General features: G+C 38.2%; 1 protein-coding gene across 2 annotated transcripts; it reads right to left on the bottom strand.

The window, feature by feature from the left end:
• Positions 1-2,166, bottom strand: LOC119562366. Of its 2 annotated transcripts, none has more exons than XR_005221812.1 (3): positions 2,139-2,166; positions 2,004-2,072; positions 1-1,946 (listed from the first exon to the last, which is right to left on the bottom strand). XR_005221812.1 is itself a non-coding variant. In XM_037875530.1 (3 exons), exons 2-3 carry the CDS (start codon positions 996-998, stop codon positions 228-230), a joined length of 711 nt encoding a protein of 236 aa, XP_037731458.1. In that variant the 5' UTR covers positions 999-1,942; positions 2,004-2,071; the 3' UTR covers positions 1-227. The 2 variants fall into 2 exon arrangements, 1 of the variants encoding a protein (XP_037731458.1); XM_037875530.1 differs by lacking the exon at positions 2,139-2,166 and having other exon boundaries at positions 1-374; positions 435-1,942; positions 2,004-2,071.
• Positions 2,167-22,659: the final 20,493 nt, after the last annotated feature.

The raw sequence follows: 22,659 nt of genomic DNA on the forward strand, positions 1-22,659 counted from the left end.
TTCATTATAAAAAAATTATGCTTTACTTGAGATCCATTGTTTTCTGTTTTTGTTTCCTGCAAATTCAAGGTGAAACTTAAACTACTCGTTCAACACAAAAATTAAAATTAAATCACAATTCAATTAAAAATAAGATAAATAACAATATCAAGTTCTTCTCAAAAAAATAAGAAAAAAGTAACATAACTAAAACTAAATTATCCAATTATTTTTGTTTAGAAATAAAATCATATTGACATTTTTGGTTTTAGCGAGCTTCTCTTCTCGCTAACAACTAGTCCAGCTTTACTGAACATCCTCTCACTTTCAGTAGAGGTGGCCGGTACGCAGAAGTATTTAAAAACGCATGTTTTGAATCCGGCGTCATTTGATATCTATTGTCAGAAGAAATTGGATTTTAAGGTGGTTACCAATTAAATTGTTATTTTTTGAACCTTCCAATAATCCAAAGGGTTTTGGGCAGGGTCCAAATTAATCGCATTCAAGTATTTTCGCAAATCCAATATGGAATCCACGCGACCGCTTTGAATTTTTTGAGTTTGATTAGTTTGTAAAAAACTGAATAATAGGTTGGACTCTGCTGTGGATTCTGGTGTTGGCGGGCTTGAAAATGCAGAGGATTTTGTTGGAGCATTTATGAGCGACAGATCATCCTCCAACGATTTAACCCCTTGGGAGAAATTAAATGGATTCCAAAATCCCTCCTTTTTGAAGCGAGGGTCTAAAATTGTGGTCATTCGTGTTACCGTACGATTTTCATAGGGGACCAATCTTTTATTGACCCCTTGAAGTATGTCATCACAGACACCTTGACCCACCTTAGTCTGGAGTTTAGTTTTCATGCCTGTCAGATTGTGTAAAATGCCACAAACAACCGGAATCACTGAAGACACTGTCACAGAAGTACTCGAAGATGTGTGTACCGTTGCATGCTCAAAAGGTGAAAGTATTGCCTTTAAATCCTCCAGAATGGATATTTCATCAGATGTTAGGGGCATTAACCATTTGGGCGTGTTTAGTAGCACACTTGCGATGGCAACCTTTGTATCCAAAAATTCAGTCCACCATATAATAGGCGCTGTTCCATCTTGTAGGACATTCTTGCTTTAAACTATAAGGACGTTCGCGTTCCTGGGCCTCTTTAAACGCTTACACTTTTCAAGAATGGGCTTAACTTTTTCTGTAGCCAAACAGTCAAATTGATTGAATGCGCAAAGCATGGAATATGTCTTATTTGCAGTATCTCACATGCTTTAATCATATTTTTGGCGTTATCTGTGACCATTGCAGTGACCTTTCCTAAAACTCTCCATTCCTCGAGTACTGTGCGTATAGAGTTATCAATATTTTCAGAAGAATGGCTCGTTTCGTCGAGGAGCTTTTCAGTGGACAAAACAGCGTTGCGCAATTGGAAATCCTCTATTATAAAATGGCACGTCACAGTAACGTAGCACTCGTTGGCCCTGGAGGTCCAGCAATCTGAAGTGATTGCACAGTGCTTTACGTTTTTTAAAAAGGCGCACAATTTGGCCTTCTTTTCATTGTATGCATTTGCCATCGAAACATTTCTTAAGGTGGTCCGTGAAGGCAATTCATACCTTGGTTCAAGGAGGCTTACAAAATTGCGGAAGCCTTTATTTTCCACCACTGAAAAAGGGCGCAAGTCTGAGGTAACGTAGTAGCATAAGGCACTGTCCAACTTTTATTTGCGGTTCGACGACGGTTCGTATTTTTTGTCAATGAATGACAGAATTGAGGGCGTCTGTCTTTGTGGCAATTCGCTTATTGTTAAAGTCGGATGAATGGCTTTTAAGTGGCAAGACAAGTTTGTCGTATTGCCACTTGTTTGGTAGGTTTTACCACATTTTATGCGCTTGGCTGTCTTGCCATCAGCCGATTTGTCAAAATAGCTCCATACAGAAGATTGTCCATATTTCTTCCGCTTACTGGAAAAAAAAAACATTACAAATCATATACATTCATATTCTAATTACTCTAATTACCATTGCTGTTCTGCTCTTTCAAAGTCTTCTCCATATCGAAGCGCCGCCAACACCAATATTTCTCGAAATCTATACCAATTTGAACGTATATTTTAGTTTATTTTACTTAATTGATCAAAAATGTGCTTAGCTTACCAAGATTCTTTCCTGCCAAGTAGTGATGGGTAAAGAGGAAACATCGAACATCGACATTGAAAACCTCGATGTTTCCCGAGTTTTGGAAAACATCGATGTATCGATACATCGCCGATGTTATTTCCAGCTCTACCTCCCAGGTCATCGCACTTAGGTGGTCTTTGGAATGCGGCTGTGAAGATTGCTAAGCATAATTGGCTTAGCAGGGCTGTTGCCCCTTCAGTTCTAGCCTTTGATGAATTGCGGACCCTTGTGTGCCATATTTCTGCAGTAGTTAATTCTTGACCATCTGTCTCGATTTCAGAGAATCCTGCTGATCTGGATGTGTTAGCCCCAGCTCACTTTTTAAATGGTGGTCGACCTTACTCATTCGTCGATCCTGATGTGACCAGCCTTAACTTCAATCGCCTTGATGGATCTTCTGGGTCCGATGGAAGGAAGAATACTTAACACTGCAGGATCAGCGCTCCAAGTGGCGCACACCAAAAATTGGCCTGATCGTCCATGACTTGGTCCTGGTCAAAGATGAAAACTGGCCTCCCATGAAGTGGCCCCTGGCAAGAGTGGTGGAGCTTCTGGCCGGTGGAGACGGCGTTGCTCGAGTTGCCGTACTGATTGTAATCTTTCGCTAATAAATTGTTAGCCAGTACATAAACCAAGTCAAGAACTTCACAATTCTTCCATTTAGCTAATTAGCTAATTAGCTCAACACATACTTTTCCCCTAAGACAATATTCCCTTTTACCTTTAGCGGGTATAATTAACGGTTTAATTCAAAGTATTGGAGTTAATGGCGGAATAGAAGAACAATTACGTAAAACTCATAACTAAAAATAAAGGATTTTAATGGAATCTGGTGAAAGATTGCTTCGAAGGTCTGTTAGCACTACTTTAAGCAGCGAAAATGTGCGCTCAACATTGGGATAAGAGTAAATAAACCTTTTTTTCTCCCAATAAGCCACTATGTTTGTAGTCTTATTTACAGGCTTTGTATTGTATGCATCGATTTCTTGGAAAGAAGATTGAGGTTTTCTTTCAACTCATCAGCTTCATCTGTGACATCGATTGAGGTCGGGGACTTGTTCAGTAGGGAATGGCAATTTTAATTAGAAACTTGTTATACAGTGAAGTCAATACAGCCATGTATGTCTGTCTGTCTGTTTTAATATCGATTGCAAACTTAATTTAAGTCCTAAAATATGTGTACAGACAGGCGGACATGGCTAGATTGACTCAGCTAGTGATCCTGATCAAGAGTATACATATGTACATATATACCTTTTTAGGTCGTTTAGATTTACAAAGAATTGAAGTGAAGATACGTTGCACGAAATTCGAATATATTCTATAGCTTTGTGTTGAAGTTTGCGCATCTTCTGGATAATATAATTTTTATACCCGTTACTTGTAGAGTAAAAGGGTATACTAGATTCGTCGGAAAGTATTTAACAGGCAGAAGAAAGCGTTTCCGACCCCAAAAAGTATATATATTCTTGATCAGGATCACTAGCCGAGTCGATATAGCCATGTCCGTCTGTCCGTATGAACGCTGAGATCTCGGAAACTATAAGAGCTACAATACTGGGATTAGGCATGCAGATTCCTGAGATTTCTGCGCAGCTCAAGTTTGTTTCAGAAGAGTGCCACGCCCACTCTTACGCCCACAAACCGCCCAAGCCTATGACGCCCACAATTTTCACTGAAATGTATTGGTCTCGTCAATACCTATCGAATGATCAAAAAAAAGTTTTCCACGCCAACTCTAACGCCCATAACGCTTAAATCTGTTTACCGCCGGTAGGTGGCGCATTTTAATCTCGCTTTGCTGCTAGCATATCTCCATTTCCCTTTGGTCCCTTTAGCTGAGTAACGAGTATCTGATAGTCGAGGTACTCGAATATAGCGTTCTTCCTTGTTTATTCCTTGAAGTTGTAATTTTTATATCTCTTATTTCTAAAGTACATTGACTTAATTGTATAACATTTGCAAATGGATCAGTGATTATAAATTTTTGGTCTAATATATTTGCCAATGAATTTGGTGAATTTTCAACGTAAAATACTTTCTTTTCGTCATTTACAAAATATTCATAATTATCATTTATATCAATTTGTCGGCCTATATTATCTGGGTATTTAATAATTCTATATTTTTGTGTTTCTTTAAATGATGTGGGTATATGGGCTAAAATAAAAGTGTCTTTAGTTTGACGGCTTAACCAAACTGAAGTTTTGATTGATAGTATTCTTTCTTCGTCTAAGTTCTCTAACTCTTCATGTTTTAATATTTTCTCTACTACTCTACTCTTGTTAATGGTAAACTCATTTCTAAATCTTTAATGTATTCTAGAAATGTGTTTAAGGAATGTTTAAAAATGTGCAAAGCCTCTTCTTCTTGTTTATCTTTTACAAGTCTGTTTATATCTTTGGATTGTTCATTTATTATTTGAATTATATCATTAAATTCTATGTTTTCAATTATTATTTCTTGTAAGTTTTGTAGTTTATCTTCCAACTCTTTTTTATCATCTTCAGTTAATGTTTCAAATAGATATTTGTGAGCTGTCCATACAAAGATAATTCATCCCCGTTTTTCTCGATGACGAAGTAATTCCCTTGATTTCATGTTTTAATTGTCTCAATGTTAAGGCAATGTCTGGTACGTTTTTAAATTTACTTATTAATTTATATTCTGGTTTTGAGACAATTGCAAATTGCCACCAACCACTTATTCTAGCTATAGCTACTGGGCCCTAAGCTAGGAGGGTGTTATTTACATATTTTCAGCAAAGGTGTATTTATTTATAGTTATTAACCAATTATATATTATTATACAAGCGTATGGTCTTGGTAAAATTATTGGAGCGGACGATATTGATGGATTTTGGGGATAGGGCATCAGGTGACTTTATGGAGAGGGTGTTGCTTCTTGTATTTTTATGGCCTGTACACTCTAGGAAAAAGTGCCGCATGCTGATTCGCGTACCGCAGTGCTCGCACTGGTGTGTGGGTTGTTTATTAAGAACATGCTTCATGGGTGTATCTTGTATGTCCAAAACATAGTCTTAAGAATTTTGTGAGATCTCTGCGGTTGATGTTGTCTTCGGATGAGATGGTGTAATCTTTGATAGATAATTTTTTTTCGTTGAAATATTTGTAGTGGTCAGATGTGTTTTGCCAGATCGATTCCATGTGTTTTTTGAAAGTCCTTTTAATGAATGACTTTGTGTCTGAAAAGTTATAGTTGCATTCCATAACCTGTGGGAATTTGTGAGCTTCTTTTGCTGCTAGGTCTGCTGTGTCGTTACCAGGAATATTGTTATGGCCTGGAATATACAGTAATATAATCTTTGGTTGTTGGCGGTTGCGGATTTCTCGAATACGAACGGTATAGGAAGATTGGTTATTGGTGTTGGTAACTGAAGTTACAGCAGATAGGGAGTCAGAGCAGATAACCACTTTTTTCTTTTGTGTGTCAGCGTATTTACATGCAGCATAGATGGCTGCCACCTCTGCTGTATAAATTGAGCTGAGTGTCGGAAGAATGGCAGTTTTAATTACAGTTGTTTCTGTCGTGACGCTATAGGATACTCCTTGGGCTGATTTGAAACCGTCCGTGTAGATAAATCCGTAGTTATGAAAGTTTTCCTTGAGAGATATAAATTTTTGTTGGTATACTGTTGGCGGAGTGATTGCCTTTGTTGTATGGTGCAGAGAAAGGTTAACCGTGTCTTTTGAGAAAAATTATGGTGGTGTCTTTTGTTTGTATGGTTTTATAGGTGGCGTAAATGTGCCATTATCTTTGGAACATTGGAATGCTTTACGTAAGACTGATTGGAGTCTGGGTCTTCGTTTAGACTTCTTTATTTTTTGTAGGATGGTTTGGATTGGGGTGTTTGCTGAGAACAGTAATGCCATGCACATCTTTGCTATGCTCATTTCAAACCTTAGCTCTATTGGCATCAATTGGGCTTCGAAAAGGAGATTGTTGATGGGGGTGGTGCGAAATGCTCCAAACGCCAGCCTTAAGGCTGAATGGTAATTGGCATTAAGTTTTTTTAAGTACGATGCAGGGCAATTTCCGTAGAATGGGAGGCAGTAGTCAATTTTGGTCATTATTAGGGCATTTGTGAGGCTTATAAGAGTCGCAGTTGTATTTCTGGCTTGCCAACCATTTTATGATGTTGAGACGCTTGGAGATTTGGTCTGTCAGTGAGTCAATGTGTTCCTTCCATCTGTATCTCTTGGTTATGGTTAAACCAAGAACCTTTATGTGGTCGCTTGAGCTTAGAGGGTAAGCGGTTGAGTTGATCTTGAAATTGCATTTGGTTTTTCTTGCTTGCATTTAGAGATGAAAAGCTTCGCGGCAGAGTAACTACACCAATTTAGATTTTTTAATTAGTTTTCGTGTTATATATATATATATACATATACATACTTACATATATTTTAATGTAATTTTAAAGTAATGGTCAAGTAATAAATAATTTCATAATCAGAATTAGTACTGTCAGTTTCCCTGGAATAAGGAGAGAGAATTTGCATTTTAGCTTTTTATACCCATGCAGAGGGTATAATGATTTCAGTCAGAAGTTTGCAACGCAGTGAAGGAGACGTTTCCGACCCCATAAAGTATATATATTCTTCATCAGCATCACTAGACGAGTCGATCTAGCCATGTCCGTCTGTCCGTCCGTTTCTACGCAAATTAGTCTCTCAGTTTTAAAGCTATCGGGCTGAAACTTTCCCAAAAGTCTTATATCTTTTGCTGGTAGTAAATAAGTCAGAACCAGCCGGATCGGACAACTATATCTTATAGCTCCCATACGAATAATCGGAAAAAAAAATTATATCTTTGTTGTTTTTTAACATATAACCTCCTAAGCTTGGAAATAAAATTTTTTAACAAGTTTTGAATTTCAAATTAAGTTTTATCAAAATCGGAAGACTATATTATATAGCTGCCATAGGAACGATCGTAAAATTGGTGGGAAAATAACATGAAACAAAAACAAGAAAGGAAGTTTACTTCGGCAAGCCGAAGTTTGAATACCCTTGCAGTTATAAGAAATAATCAATGTTAGTAACACTATGTTACATTTTAAGGATTGTTGCTAGCTTCAGTGATATTAAAACAATTTCACGTACTCAGCCCCCACACCACGTCAAGGTCTCAATCCACGAGGGGGAAAATATAATCATTTATATACAGTGGTCGGCATATGTATTTTGACAAAATAAAAGTTAAGTATACTCATAACTTGAATTTACTTCTTGTAAACTATAGGCATCAATGGAAAGGTAATTTCAATGCCGTTTGAATGATACAATACATTTCTTTACCCATTCAGTACTTATTGAAAAGGACGAATTTGTGTAAATCAACTTTTAAATTTTTTTTAAAAACTTTTTTCCTCGTCTTGAAAACTTAAATTTTTTGATGCAAAAAGTTTCTTCAAACAAAAACAATAGTAACTGCAAAAAGAATTTTTCAAAAATCATTTTGCTTATATTTTTTATGATTTTTTGAAGGTGACAATGTCGGAAAAAATTTGTATGAAAAAGACAAAAATATGGCTCAAATGCCTGTTTTTAAGCATTTTCAAAAATTCATAAAAAATATAAGAAAAATGATTTTTGAAAAATTCTTTTTGCAGTTACTATTGTTTTTGTTTGAAGAAACTTTTTGCATCAAAAAATTTAAGTTTTCAAGACGAGGAAAAAAGTTTTTAAAAAAAATTTAAAAGTTGATTTACACAAATTCGTCCTTTTCAATAAGTACTGAATGGGTAAAGAAATGTATTGTATCATTCAAACGGCATTGAAATTACCTTTCCATTGATGCCTATAGTTTACAAGAAGTAAATTCAAGTTATGAGTATACTTAACTTTTATTTTGTCAAAATACATATGCCGACCAGTGTATATATATATACAATTTTGAAAACTACGTTGATAGATAGAAATAAATAAATTAATAATACCATAAGAATACATATATACAATATGCTATATACAATTAATTATTTTTTCTAACCTATTACAATTTTTACAATTTATATATTTAATTATATTACCTACTACAAGCTATACTTAAAAAAAATTCCATCGTGGTGGCTATATGGTGTCTCATAAGTAATGGCAAGAGCTTGTGGAATTCGAGAATCTGAAAATATCCAATCAATTTGTGTTATTTGTTTTGTTGTGGGAGAATCATTGATTGAAAAGAGGTTATAGGCATTCAAATGTTCCTCCAGAATATCAGTCCCTGTAAATCTGCAAGTATTAAAATCTCCTAATACTACTTTAGTATTATCCATTCTACGCACTTTTTTCACATCAGCTTTAATTTAATTTCGAAATCTTGCAATAGGAAATCCGGGACTCCTATAAAAAATTATAAATGACGTGTCAAGATATTTAAATGCAATCGATTGATACGTTGCCCTTGTGTTTGTGGACTTCTTTGTCTTAAACAGAAATAATACATTTTGCGAAATGTTTTGTTTAGCATAAATAAGTATTCCGTTCTTCCCAATACCATTCAAACGATTGCAATCTATTCTTCTTATAATGTCGAAATCCCTTAAAGTGTACTCTTTTTGTGGAAGAGTCCAGGTTTCAACAAAACATAAAAAGTTGGCAGAATAAATAATGTTGTCGTTGGCAACATCTTCGCGATGAGCGCGAAGAGATTCCACGTTGTGGTAATATAAAGAGATATCCTCATTTTCATTGACCAAAAATTCATAATGCTTAGTCAAAGCCTTTTCCCCTCTTAAACGTTCAAGTTCTACTTGGACATTTGTAGCTCCAAATCTAGTTGGAGGGTCTCAAAGTCTCCCAAAAGGAAAAGGCCCGATGCGCTAGTTGCTCTGCTGCAACCTACGTACAACGAAGCTCGCTTAATGGGTTGCTCCCTGGCTCTTATGGATGGTAATAGCCTCAGCAGGAACAACTGGAAATAGTTTTCGACCAATAGAAGAATGTCCCGAATTTCCGCATTGGAATACTCGGGATGTTTTATAAATTGGAGTCCAGTCTGGGTGATCATTTCATCGAACTTTTGCCCTAGCTATAGTACTGACAGTGGCATCTGTAAACTTAATCCACAGTCCAGTAACTAATAATGAGCCGTTAACCATACAGTTGTCAATTCGCATTAATTGACCAGTTGCCCCATTTACAAGTCCATCATTTGTGTCAATATTGACGGTAACCATATATTTTGCAGTAGTCTTTAGGTGTAAAATATATGGTAGACCCTGAGTTTCAGAGGTCTTCATGTTTTGGGCATGCCTAAGAGTTGATTCTCGACTTCTTTCAGACATATTAGCTGACTTAACTGTATCTACTGCAGTTAACACAAATTCCTCAGTTCTAATTTGGGCAAGTTTTAGAGAGTTGTAATGGTTTACGTCAGCATTAGAACAGAATAAGTGAATTGCATCGTCAGGAACATCGGTTACTGGAAGAACTCTTGTCCTGAAAAGCTCAAGCTCAAAGCATCTGTCATGTTGGCTTCAGACATATTATTCAAAGCCAAAGCAAAAGCGTGGTCGTCACGTTGCCGCATTATTTCCGTTAGCTCGAAAAACTTAAAGTTCTTCCAAAGATTAGCTCCTGCCAGAATATTATAGGGATTAGATGTATTTTCTGCGAATATCCAACGATCTCCAACTGGGCTAAGCTGCTTCAGATCTCCAAACACTATTATAGACTTGCCCCCAAAACTTACATATTGACTTCTAAAAATTTGACAAAGTCTTTGATCTAAGTATCCAAGCATTTTTGATCCGACCATCGAGATCTCATCTATAATAATTAATTGGATATCAATCAACTTACAATGCATTGTATTTAAAGTGTCATAGCTTAAGGGTCTTAAAGGACCAGATGTTTGATTAACAGGAAGGGAGAAAACTGAATGAAGCGCTAGTCCCCCAATCCCAAAAGCTGCTTTTCCAGTAGGACAACAAAGTAAAACCTTTGCGGAATCTGTTGCCCCAGGAAGTTTATTTGCTCGCCAAGTTATAGACTGAAATATTGTAGAAATTAATCTGCTTTTTCCCACTCCGGCCCCTCCACCAACATATTCATAAAATGTTTTTTTGGCTGCAACATTATACATTACGTGGGCGTAATACTGGGGTTGCTTAAAGTTGAGAGACCGGGTAAGCGAGCAAAGGCTATCGTCAGATACTATAGGAGGAACTCTTATAAGAGGAAGTTCGCCATTTGAATCATTTTCATCTTGGGGTACATTTACGTTTTGGCCGACGTCGTGGACTGCCAAAGCTCTGAAGGTATCATCAAGGTATTGAGAGGCTGGCCCTCCGGGAAGGGGGCCGTTTTCTTCTCTATCCACATGTTGCAGATCTTGAAGAACTCTCTCTAACTCCATGTCGTCAAACACATCATACTGCTCTTTATTGCGTTTAATAAATTCAAAATTATTTCTAAATGTGCTTTTATTGTCGTTTGAAATGAGTTCCGTATCTTCACTTCTCCATGGGAAAAAGAGCATTACGTGCTTTCTAATATAATCTGATGGAGAAGAGCTTAAACTGAAGCGAACCCACCTAAGAATTAGGGCATGATTACGTCTTTTTACCCTACCAGTCCCATCCAGCATTTGGTAACTTTGTGCAGCAACGTTATTTTCTTCATCTGCATCAAAGTCTATTGGTTCGTCATATTCTTCGTTTGACTGTTCTGATCGTGCATTTAGCTTGGAGAATTTGAACCAAGCCGCAAATTCCGCAAGACATAACGATTCTAGTTGTTCATGTCTTTGCACGTATCGATCAAGTAAATTTCGCTCAAAAATATTTGTTGAGTTTGCGGGAAGCTGTTCTAATTCTCTGTTAGATCGGACTATCCGGACCCTTTTATCTGGATGGCAAGTGTTAATAAAAACATTCCCTTCACTAGCAAAATGTTGTATGCAGCTTCTTAGGCAGATATTTCTGTAGCGTTAATAAACTTGCTCCCTAAATGCTGCAATTTTCTTTTGACGGAAACACTTCCATGGCTTATTTCTGTCATTGCTTCTCGAAGCAGTTGCGACACGCCACGGTTGGATTTATTTATGTAGTTAATTATATAACTACAACAGGCGTAAGCATTTAGAATGAATTGAATATCCATGTTTGCTCTATGCAATTTATTTCTATTGTAAGCATTTAGCAACCTTTCAGAAAATTGGCGACGAAGAAATACTTTAAGCTTTTTTAAGCTAGACCGAATGGCGAACTTGTACTCCTCTTATGGAATTTCAAGATAGCTGAGAAAATATTCAAAATTATTAAACATGTGTTACGTACGCCCTCCCCCATACCAAGATTAACCCCGGCAAAACAACTGCCATAAGTTGAGGGTAGGGGCCGTAATGACTGCGATTGATAAAGGCAAAACAGCAAAAACAATTCGACAACTCATGGGTGTCGCGTGGCCAGAACAACGACAACGATCGACCTGCTCGTAACCGTACACCAGTAAGGTGGCAAAGTGCACCAGCCGGCCATTGACTCCTAAAATAGGGGAAATGGAGAAACAGTACCCCTAGGTGGGAACACCTAGTTAATTCATCCAATATGGGGGGCTAGCGAAAGCTCTAGTCCGGTATAAAAGACCCCAGCCAAATAAAGAAGTCAGACAGAAATTGTTCTGATCTCTCCCTGACGGTGGTCTAGAAGTACAACTCCCATCGACACAGACCACGACTGGAAGAAAGCTGGTGTCCAGAAGGATGTCTTGACGTTTCCCTAGGATCAACCTCAATCCTAATCTTTGATAAATAATTTTTTTTCGTTGAAATATTTGTAGTGGTCAGATGCGTTTTGCCAGATCGATTCCATGTGTTTTTTGAAAGTCCTTTTAATGAATGACTTTGTGTCTGAAAAGTTATAGTTGCATTCCATAACCTGTGGGAATTTGTGAGCTTCTTTTGCTGCTAGGTCTGCAGTGTCGTTACCAGGAATATTGTTATGGCCTGGAATAAACAGTAATATAATCTTTGGTTGTTGGCGGTTGCGGATTTCTCGAATACGAACGGTATAGGAAGATTGGTTATTGGTGTTGGTAACTGAAGTTACAGCAGATAGGGAGTCAGAGCAGATAACCACTTTTTTCTTTTGTGTGTCAGCGTATTTACATGCAGCATAGATGGCTGCCACCTCTGCTGTATAAATTGAGCTGAGTGTCGGAAGAATGGCAGTTTTAATTACAGTTGTTTCTGTCGTGACGCTATAGGATACTCCTTGGGCTGATTTGAAACCGTCCGTGTAGATAAATCCGTAGTTATGAAAGTTTTCCTTGAGAGATATAAATTTTTGTTGGTATACTGTTGGCGGAGTGATTGCCTTTGTTGTATGGTGCAGAGAAAGGTTAACCGTGTCTTTTGAGAAAAATTATGGTGGTGTCTTTTGTTTGTATGGTTTTATAGGTGGCGTAAATGTGCCATTATCTTTGGAACATTGGAATGCTTTACGTAAGACTGATTGGAGTCTGGGTCTTCGTTTAGACTTCTTTATTTTTTGTAGGATGGTTTGGATTGGGGTGTTTGCTGAGAACAGTAATGCCATGCACATCTTTGCTATGCTCATTTCAAACCTTAGCTCTATTGGCATCAATTGGGCTTCGAAAAGGAGATTGTTGATGGGGGTGGTGCGAAATGCTCCAAACGCCAGCCTTAAGGCTGAATGGTAATTGGCATTAAGTTTTTTTAAGTACGATGCAGGGCAATTTCCGTAGAATGGGAGGCAGTAGTCAATTTTGGTCATTATTAGGGCATTTGTGAGGCTTATAATAGTCGCAGTTGTATTTCTGGCTTGCCAACCATTTTATGATGTTGAGACGCTTGGAGATTTGGTCTGTCAGTGAGTCAATGTGTTCCTTCCATCTGTATCTCTTGGTTATGGTTAAACCAAGAACCTTTATGTGGTCGCTTGAGCTTAGAGGGTAAGCGGTTGAGTTGATCTTGAAATTGCATTTGGTTTTTCTTGCTTGCATTTAGAGATGAAAAGCTTCGCGGCAGAGTAACTACACCAATTTAGATTTTTTAATTAGTTTTCGTGTTATTGGGTTGGCAAGAAAGTCATGTCGTTTTTTTTCAATATTTTCAAAGATGATTTATTTATATCAGGACTTATAATTAATCAATTATGTATTGGCCGTTTTGTTCGACCACTAATGACCATCTCTCGGGCAGCTGCATAATTCCGCGCTCGAAGAACTTTTGGTCTTTTCCAGCAAAGAATCGAGACAAGTGGTTTTCGACAGCCTCATCTGAATCAAAGTTTTTACCATTCAAAGAGTTTTGAAGAGAGCGAAACAAATGGTAATCTGAAGGTTCTAAGTCCGGACTATAAGGTGGATGTGGTAGCACTTCCCAATTCAGCTCCGTTAATTTTTGCCGAGTGACCAAAGATGTGTGGGGCCTAGCGTTGTCATGGTGAAAGACTATACCCTTGCGATTAGCTAGTGCCGGCTCCTTTTCTTTAATTTTTTCCGCCAAATTGGATAGCTGGCGACAGTACACATCTGAATTGATGGTTTCATTCCGTCCCAGCAGCTCAAAGTGCACTACACCCTTCCAATTCCACCAAACAGACAGCATAACTTTCCTCTGATGGATATCGGCCTTTGATGTGGCTTGGGCTGGCTCATCTTTCTTGCTCCATGATCTTTTTCGTTGGACATTATTGTAAACAACCCACTTTTCGTCGCCAGTAATGATCCGCTTCAAAAAAGGATCGTTTTTAATCCGTTGCAGCAGAGAATAGCAGATGTTGATACGCTTAGTTAGGTGAATTTCCTTTAAGTTATGCGGAACCCAAACATCGAGCTTGCTTACGTAGCCAAGTTTCTTCAAATGGTTTTCAACCGTTGTATGCGACACACTGAGCTTCTCTGACATCTCCCGCGTTGAATAGCGCCGGTTTTCATCCAGCAAAGCCTGAATTTGTTCGTCAAAAACGGCCGATGGTCGACCAGAACGTGGGGCGTCTTTAACTCCAAAATCTCCAAGCCTGAATTTGGCAAACCAGCGCTGACATTGGCGATCACTCATGGCATCTTTACCATACACTTCGCACAATTTTTCGCGAGCTTCGACCGCTTTTTTTCCTTTTCGGAAGTAAAAAAGCAAAATATGCCGAAAATGCTCACTTTGGTCCTCCATGTTTAATTTGCTATAGCTTCCACAAATGTTATCGAATAATTACCAAATTTTCGTCGATAGTACCTAAGACAATAAGCTTTAAAACGATACTAAAAAGTGTGACCCTGGTGCTCGATTAGTCGTAAATAAATTAGATTAAAAACGATTACTAAAAAAAACGACATGATTTTCTTGCCCACCCAATATATATATATATATATACATATACATACACATACTTACATATATTTTAATGTAATTTTAAAGTAATGGTCAAGAAATAAATAATTTCATAATCAGAATTAGTACTGTCAGTTTCCCTGGAATAAGGAGAGAGAATTTGCATTTTAGCTTTTTATACCCATGCAGAGGGTATAATGATTTCAGTCAGAAGTTTGCAACGCAGTGAAGGAGACGTTTCCGACCCCATAAAGTATATATATTCTTCATCAGCATCACTAGACGAGTCGATCTAGCCATGTCCGTCTGTCCGTCCGTTTCTACGCAAATTAGTCTCTCAGTTTTAAAGCTATCGGGCTGAAACTTTCCCAAAAGTCTTATATCTTTTGCTGGTAGTAAATAAGTCAGAACCAGCCGGATCGGACAACTATATCTTATAGCTCCCATACGAATAATCGGAAAAAAAAAATTATATCTTTGTTGTTTTTTAACATATAACCTCCTAAGCTTGGAAATAAAATTTTTTAACAAGTTTTGAATTTCAAATTAAGTTTTATCAAAAGCGGAAGACTATATCATATAGCTGCCATAGGAACGATCGTAAAATTGGTGGGAAAATAATATGAAACAAAAACAAGAAAGGAAGTTTACTTCGGCAAGCCGAAGTTTGAATACCCTTGCAGTTATAAGAAATAATCAATGTTAGTAACACTATGTTACATTTTAAGGATTGTTGCTAGCTTCAGTGATATTAAAACAATTTCACGTACTCAGCCCCCACACCACGTCAAGGTCACAATCCACGAGGGGGAAAATATTATCATTTATATATATATACAATTTTGAAAACTACGTTGATAGATAGAAATAAATAAATTAATAATACCATAAGAATACATATATACAATATGCTATATACAATTAATAATTTTTTCTAACCTATTACAATTTTTACAATTTATATATTTAATTATATTACCTACTACATGGCAAGAGCTTGTGGAATTCGAGAATCTGAAAATATCCAATCAATTTGTGTTATTTGTTTTGTTGTGGGAGAATCATTGATTTAAAAGAGGTTATAGGCATTCAAATGTTCCTCCAGAATATCAGTCCCTGTAAATCTGCAAGTATTAAAATCTCCTAATACTACTTTAGTATTATCCATTCTACGCACTTTTTCCACATCAGCTTTAATTTAATTTCGAAATCTTGCAATAAGAAATCCGGGACTCCTATAAACAATTATAAATGACGTGTCAAGATATTTAAATGCAATCGATTGATACGTTGCCCTTGTGTTTGTGGACTTCTTTGTCTTAAACAGAAATAATACATTTTGCGAAATGTTTTGTTTAGCATAAATAAGTATTCCGTTCTTCCCAATACCATTCAAACGATTGCAATCTATTCTTCTTATAATGTCGAAATCCCTTAAAGTGTACTCTTTTTGTGGAAGAGTCCAGGTTTCAACAAAACATAAAAAGTTGGCAGAATAAATAATGTTGTCGTTGGCAACATCTTCGCGATGAGCGCGAAGAGATTCCACGTTGTGGTAATATAAAGAGATATCCTCATTTTCATTGACCAAAAATTCATAATGCTTAGTCAAAGCCTTTTCCCCTCTTAAACGTTCAAGTTCTACTTGGACATTTGTAGCTCCAAATCTAGTTGGCGGGTCTCAAAGTCTCCCAAAAGGAAAAGGCCCGATGCGCTAGTTGCTCTGCTGCAACCTACGTACAACGAAGCTCGCTTAATGGGTTGCTCCCTGGCTCTTATGGATGGTAATAGCCTCAGCAGGAACAACTGGAAATAGTTTTCGACCAATAGAAGAATGTCCCGAATTTCCGCATTGGAATACTCGGGATGTTTTATAAATTGGAGTCCAGTCTGGGTGATCATTTCATCGAACTTTTGCCCTAGCTATAGTACTGACAGTGGCATCTGTAAACTTAATCCACAGTCCAGTAACTAATAATGAGCCGTTAACCATACAGTTGTCAATTCGCATTAATTGACCAGTTGCCCCATTTACAAGTCCATCATTTGTGTCAATATTGACGGTAACCATATATTTTGCAGTAGTCTTTAGGTGTAAAATATATGGTAGACCCTGAGTTTCAGAGGTCTTCATGTTTTGGGCATGCCTAAGAGTTGATTCTCGACTTCTTTCAGACATATTAGCTGACTTAACTGTATCTACTGCAGTTGACACAAATTCTTCAGTTCTAATTTGGGCAAGTTTTAGGGAGTTGTAATGGTTTACGTCAGCATTAGAACAGAATAAGTGAATTGCATCGTCAGGAACATCGGCTACTGGAAGAACTCTTGTCCTGAAAAGCTCAATATCTGCATCTGTCATGTTGGCCTCAGACATATTATTCAAAGCCAAAGCAAAAGCGTGGTCGTCACGTTGCCGCATTATTTCCGTTAGCTCGAAAAACTTAAAGTCTTTCCAAAGATTAGCTCCTGCCAGAATATTATAGGGATTAGATGTATTTTCTGCGAATATCCAACGATCTCCAACTGGGCTAAGCTGCTTCAGATCTCCAAACACTATTATAGACTTGCCCCCAAAACTTACATATTGACTTCTAAAAATTTGACAAAGTCTTTGATCTAAGTATCCAAGCATTTTTGATCCGACCATCGAGATCTCATCTATAATAATTAATTGGATATCAATCAACTTGCAATGCATTGTATTTAAAGTGTCATTGCTTAAGGGTCTTAAAGGACCAGATGTTTGATTAACAGGAAGGGAGAAAACTGAATGAAGCGTTAGTCCCCCAATCCCAAAAGCTGCTTTTCCAGTAGGACAACAAAGTAAAACCTTTGCGGAATCTGTTGCCCCAGGAAGTTTATTTGTTCGCCAAGTTATAGACTGAAATATTGTAGAAATTAATCTGCTTTTTCCCACTCCGGCCCCTCCACCAACATATTCATAAAATGTTTTTTTGGCTGCAACATTATACATTACGTGGGCGTAATACTGGCGTTGCTTAAAGTTGAGAGACCGGGTAAGCGAGCAAAGGTTATCGTCAGATACTATAGGAGGAACTCTTATAAGAGGAAGTTCGCCATTTGAATCATTTTCATCTTGGAGTACATTTACGTTTTGGCCGACGTCGTGGACTGCCAAAGCTCTGAAGGTATCATCAAGGTATTGAGAGGCTGGCCCTCCGGGAAGGGGGCCGTTTTCTTCTCTATCCACATGTTGCAGATCTTGAAGAACTCTCTCTAACTCCATGTCGTCAAACACATCATACTGCTCTTTATTGCGTTTAATAAATTCAAAATTATTTATAAATGTGCTTTTATTGTCGTTTGAAATGAGTTCCGTCTCTTCACTTCTCCATGGGAAAAAGAGCATTACGTGCTTTCTAATATAATCTGATGGAGAAGAGCTTAAACTGAAGCGAACCCACCTAAGAATTAGGGCATGATTACGTCTTTTTACCCTACCAGTCCCATCCAGCATTTGGTAACTTTGTGCAGCAACGTTATTTTCTTCATCTGCATCAAAGTCTATTGGTTCGTCATATTCTTCGTTTGACTGTTCTGATCGTGCATTTAGCTTGGAGAATTTGAACCAAGCCGCAAATTCCGCAAGACATAACGATTCTAGTTGTTCATGTCTTTGCACGTATCGATCAAGTAAATTTCGCTCAAAAATATTTGTTGAGTTTGCGGGAAGCTGTTCTAATTCTCTGTTAGATCGGACTATCCGGACCCTTTTATCTGGATGGCAAGTGTTAATAAAAACATTCCCTTCACTAGCAAAATGTTGTATGCAGCTTCTTAGGCAGATATTTCTGTAGCGTTAATAAACTTGCTCCCTAAATGCTGCAATTTTCTTTTGACGGAAACACTTCCATGGCTTATTTCTGTCATTGCTTCTCGAAGCAGTTGCGACACGCCACGGTTGGATTTATTTATGTAGTTAATTATATAACTACAACAGGCGTAAGCATTTAGAATGAATTGAATATCCATGTTTGCTCTATGCAAGCCTAAAATATTTCTATTGTAAGCATTTAGCAACCTTTCAGAAAATTGGCGACGAAGAAATACTTTGGGCTTTTTTAAGCTAGACCGAATGGCGAACTTGTACTCCTCTTATGGAATTTCAAGATAGCTGAGAAAATATTCAAAATTATTAAACATGTGTTACGTACGCCCTCCCCCATACCAAGATTAACCCCGGCAAAACAACTGCCATAAGTTGAGGGTAGGGGCCGTAATGACTGCGATTGATAAAGGCAAAACAGCAAAAACAATTCGACAACTCATGGGTGTCGCGTGGCCAGAACAACGACAACGATCGACCTGCTCGTAACCGTACACCAGTAAGGTGGCAAAGTGCACCAGCCGGCCATTGACTCCTAAAATAGGGGAAATGGAGAAACAGTACCCCTAGGTGGGAACACCTAGTTAATTCATCCAATATGGGGGGCTAGCGAAAGCTCTAGTCCGGTATAAAAGACCCCAGCCAAATAAAGAAGTCAGACAGAAATTGTTCTGATCTCTCCCTGACGGTGGTCTAGAAGTACAACTCCCATCGACACAGACCACGACTGGAAGAAAGCTGGTGTCCAGAAGGATGTCTAGACCTTTCCCTAGGATCAACCTCACCCAGGAGAAAGTCCCGATAACCGGTCCTGCGATCGACCACAGTCTGGAGGAAGTCAACCTGCCAAATCCCGAAGGACGAAAAGAACTAGTGAACCAAGTGAATGGCCTAAGGACCCCAAGATGGGTAGCAAAACGTCAAAAGTTGCTGGCAGCACCGCCAATGTGATTAACACAGTAGAGATCGTTGACCACCAAGATGATATTCAAGATGTCAACAGGACCATGAAGCTCATCGTTGGACTACTACTGGTTATAGTGATCCTTAAAGTGGTCAAGATGTACAAGCGCTCTGTTCAGAGACGCCACGACCAACATCATGCCCTGGAGAAAGTGGTGACCCACATTGGAGCATAAGCCGAGCAGATACAGTGAAGTGAAACCACAAAAAGACAATAAAAGTAGAAAAAAGACAATAGAAACAATAAAATAATAAACAAAAAGTGAATCGCCAAAACAATCAAAAACAATTTGCGAGTACATGCATTTCTGAATGCAAGTGTAAACAGAATCCCCAATTACATACGCTGAACAAGAAATTGGAGCTGCACCGACCAGCCCCAGCCCGAGCATTGGAACTGACGTGTGCCGCAGTGGAACTCTCATACGATGCATACATATGTACATACATATCTATACAGCGATAGTGTTATTTTTTTTTGTGTAACGTAATTTTTGTGTTTTGTTTTTGTAAGCCACCATCAAGTCTTGCACGTATATATATGTATAAACCAATTCTAAAATCTCCCAAAGCCCAGGATCCGGAGCGTCGAGATCTCATCTCCCAGGATTAAAAGGAGGGTAAGTTCGTCGGAACACGGTTCGTTTCTTATAATTAATATATATATATATCCGTGCACCATGATTACTTCAGAAGCTTTGGCCAAGACTATAAACAACGATCCACAGTTTAACGTAAGAATTCTATACTTGTTATCCAAAGCCAAACTGCCAATAACAGTGAATGAATTGGAATACTTATGTATTGAGACCTTTCGTCTAGATTTTTCACCACTTGTCCACTGCAATGTCGTTTGAAATGAGTTCCGTCTCTTCACTTCTCCATGGGAAAAAGAGCATTACGTGCTTTCTAATATAATCTGATGGAGAAGAGCTTAAACTGAAGCGAACCCACCTAAGAATTAGGGCATGATTACGTCTTTTTACTCTACCAGTCCCATCCAGCATTTGGTAACTTTGTGCAGCAGCGTTATTTTCTTCATCTGCATCAAAGTCTATTGGTTCGTCATATTCTTCGTTTGACTGTTCTGGTCGTGCATTTAGCTTGGAGAATTTGAACCAAGCCGCAAATTCCGCAAGACATAACGATTCTAGTTGTTCATGTCTTTGCACGTATCGATCAAGTAAATTTCGCTCTAAAATATCTGTTGAGTTTGCGGGAAGCTGTTCTAATTCTCTGTTAGATCGGACTATCCGGACCCTTTTATCTGGATGGCAAGTGTTAATAAAAACATTCCCTTCACTAGCAAAATGTTGTATGCAGCTTCTTAGGCAGATATTTCTGTAGCGTTAATAAACTTGCTCCCTAAATGCTGCAATTTTCTTTTGACGGAAACACTTCCATGGCTTATTTCTGTCATTGCTTCTCGAAGCAGTTGCGACACGCCACGGTTGGATTTATTTATGTAGTTAATTATATAACTACAACAGGCGTAAGCATTTAGAATGAATTGAATATCCATGTTTGCTCTATGCAAGCCTAAAATATTTATATTGTAAGCATTTAGCAACCTTTCAGAAAATTGGCGACGAAGAAATACCTTGGGCTTTTTTAAGCTAGACCGAATGGCGAACTTGTACTCCTCTTATGGAATTTCAAGATAGCTGAGAAAATATTCAAAATTATTAAACATGTGTTACGTACGCCCTCCCCCATACCAAGATTAACCCCGGCAAAACAACTGCCATAAGTTGAGGGTAGGGGCCGTAATGACTGCGATTGATAAAGGCAAAACTGCAAAAACAATTCGACAACTCATGGGTGTCGCGTGGCCAGAACAACGACAACGATCGACCTGCTCGTAACCGTACACCAGTAAGGTGGCAAAGTGCACCAGCCGGCCATTGACTCCTAAAATAGGGGAAATGGAGAAACAGTACCCCTAGGTGGGAACACCTAGTTAATTCATCCAATATGGGGGGCTAGCGAAAGCTCTAGTCCGGTATAAAAGACCCCAGCCAAATAAAGAAGTCAGACAGAAATTGTTCTGATCTCTCCCTGAAGTACAACTCCCATCGACACAGACCACGACTGGAAGAAAGCTGGTGTCCAGAAGGATGTCTTGACGTTTCCCTAGGATCAACCTCACCCAGGAGAAAGTCCCGATAACCGGTCCTGCGATCGACCACAGTCTGGAGGAAGTCAACCTGCCAAATCCCGAAGGACGAAAAGAACTAGTGAACCAAGTGAATGGCCTAAGGACCCCAAGATGGGTAGCAAAACGTCAAAAGTGGCTGGCAGCACCGCCAATGTGATTAACACAGTAGAGATCGTTGACCACCAAGATGATATTCAAGATGTCAACAGGACCATGAAGCTCATCGTTGGACTACTACTGGTTATAGTGATCCTTAAAGTGGTCAAGATGTACAAGCGCTCTGTTCAGAGACGCCACGACCAACATCATGCCCTGGAGAAAGTGGTGACCCACATTGGAGCATAAGCCGAGCAGATACAGTGAAGTGAAACCACAAAAAGACAATAAAAGCAGAAAAAAGACAATAGAAACAATAAAATAATAAACAAAAAGTGAATCGCCAAAACAATCAAAAACAATTTGCGAGTACATGCATTTCTGAATGCAAGTGTAAACAGAATCCCCAATTACATACGCTGAACAAGAAATTGGAGCTGCACCGACCAGCCCCAGCCCGAGCATTGGAACTGACGTGTGCCGCAGTGGAACTCTCATACGATGCATACATATGTACATACATATCTATACAGCGATAGTGTTATTTTTTTTTGTGTAACGTAATTTTTGTGTTTTGTTTTTGTAAGCCACCATCAAGTCTTGCACGTATATATATGTATAAACCAATTCTAAAATCTCCCAAAGCCCAGGATCCGGAGCGTCGAGATCTCATCGCCCAGGATTAAAAGGAGGGTAAGTTCGTCGGAACACGGTTCGTTTCTTATAATTAATATATATATATATCCGTGCACCATGATTACTTCAGAAGCTTTGGCCAAGACTATAAACAACGATCCACAGTTTAACGTAAGAATTCTATACTTGTTATCCAAAGCCAAACTGCCAATAACAGTGAATGAATTGGAATACTTATGTATTGAGACCTTTCGTCTAGATTTTTTACCACTTGTCCACTGCAATAAGACACAAAAAGCTATCATTATCTCCACCGTTCCAACGGTCATTGTTCTCTCCCGTCTGGATAAGAATTTGTTTTTGGGCAATGTTAATACTTTCCTAGTTAAGACACAGAATTAATCTGTTAGGAATACATGTAATAATATATAATATCCACATATAATAATTGTTTCATATATATATAATCATTTAGA

The sequence above is a fragment of the Drosophila subpulchrella genome, unplaced genomic scaffold, assembly GCF_014743375.2.
Source record: "Drosophila subpulchrella strain 33 F10 #4 breed RU33 unplaced genomic scaffold, RU_Dsub_v1.1 Primary Assembly Seq43, whole genome shotgun sequence".
Taxonomy (NCBI): Eukaryota; Metazoa; Arthropoda; class Insecta; order Diptera; family Drosophilidae; genus Drosophila; species Drosophila subpulchrella.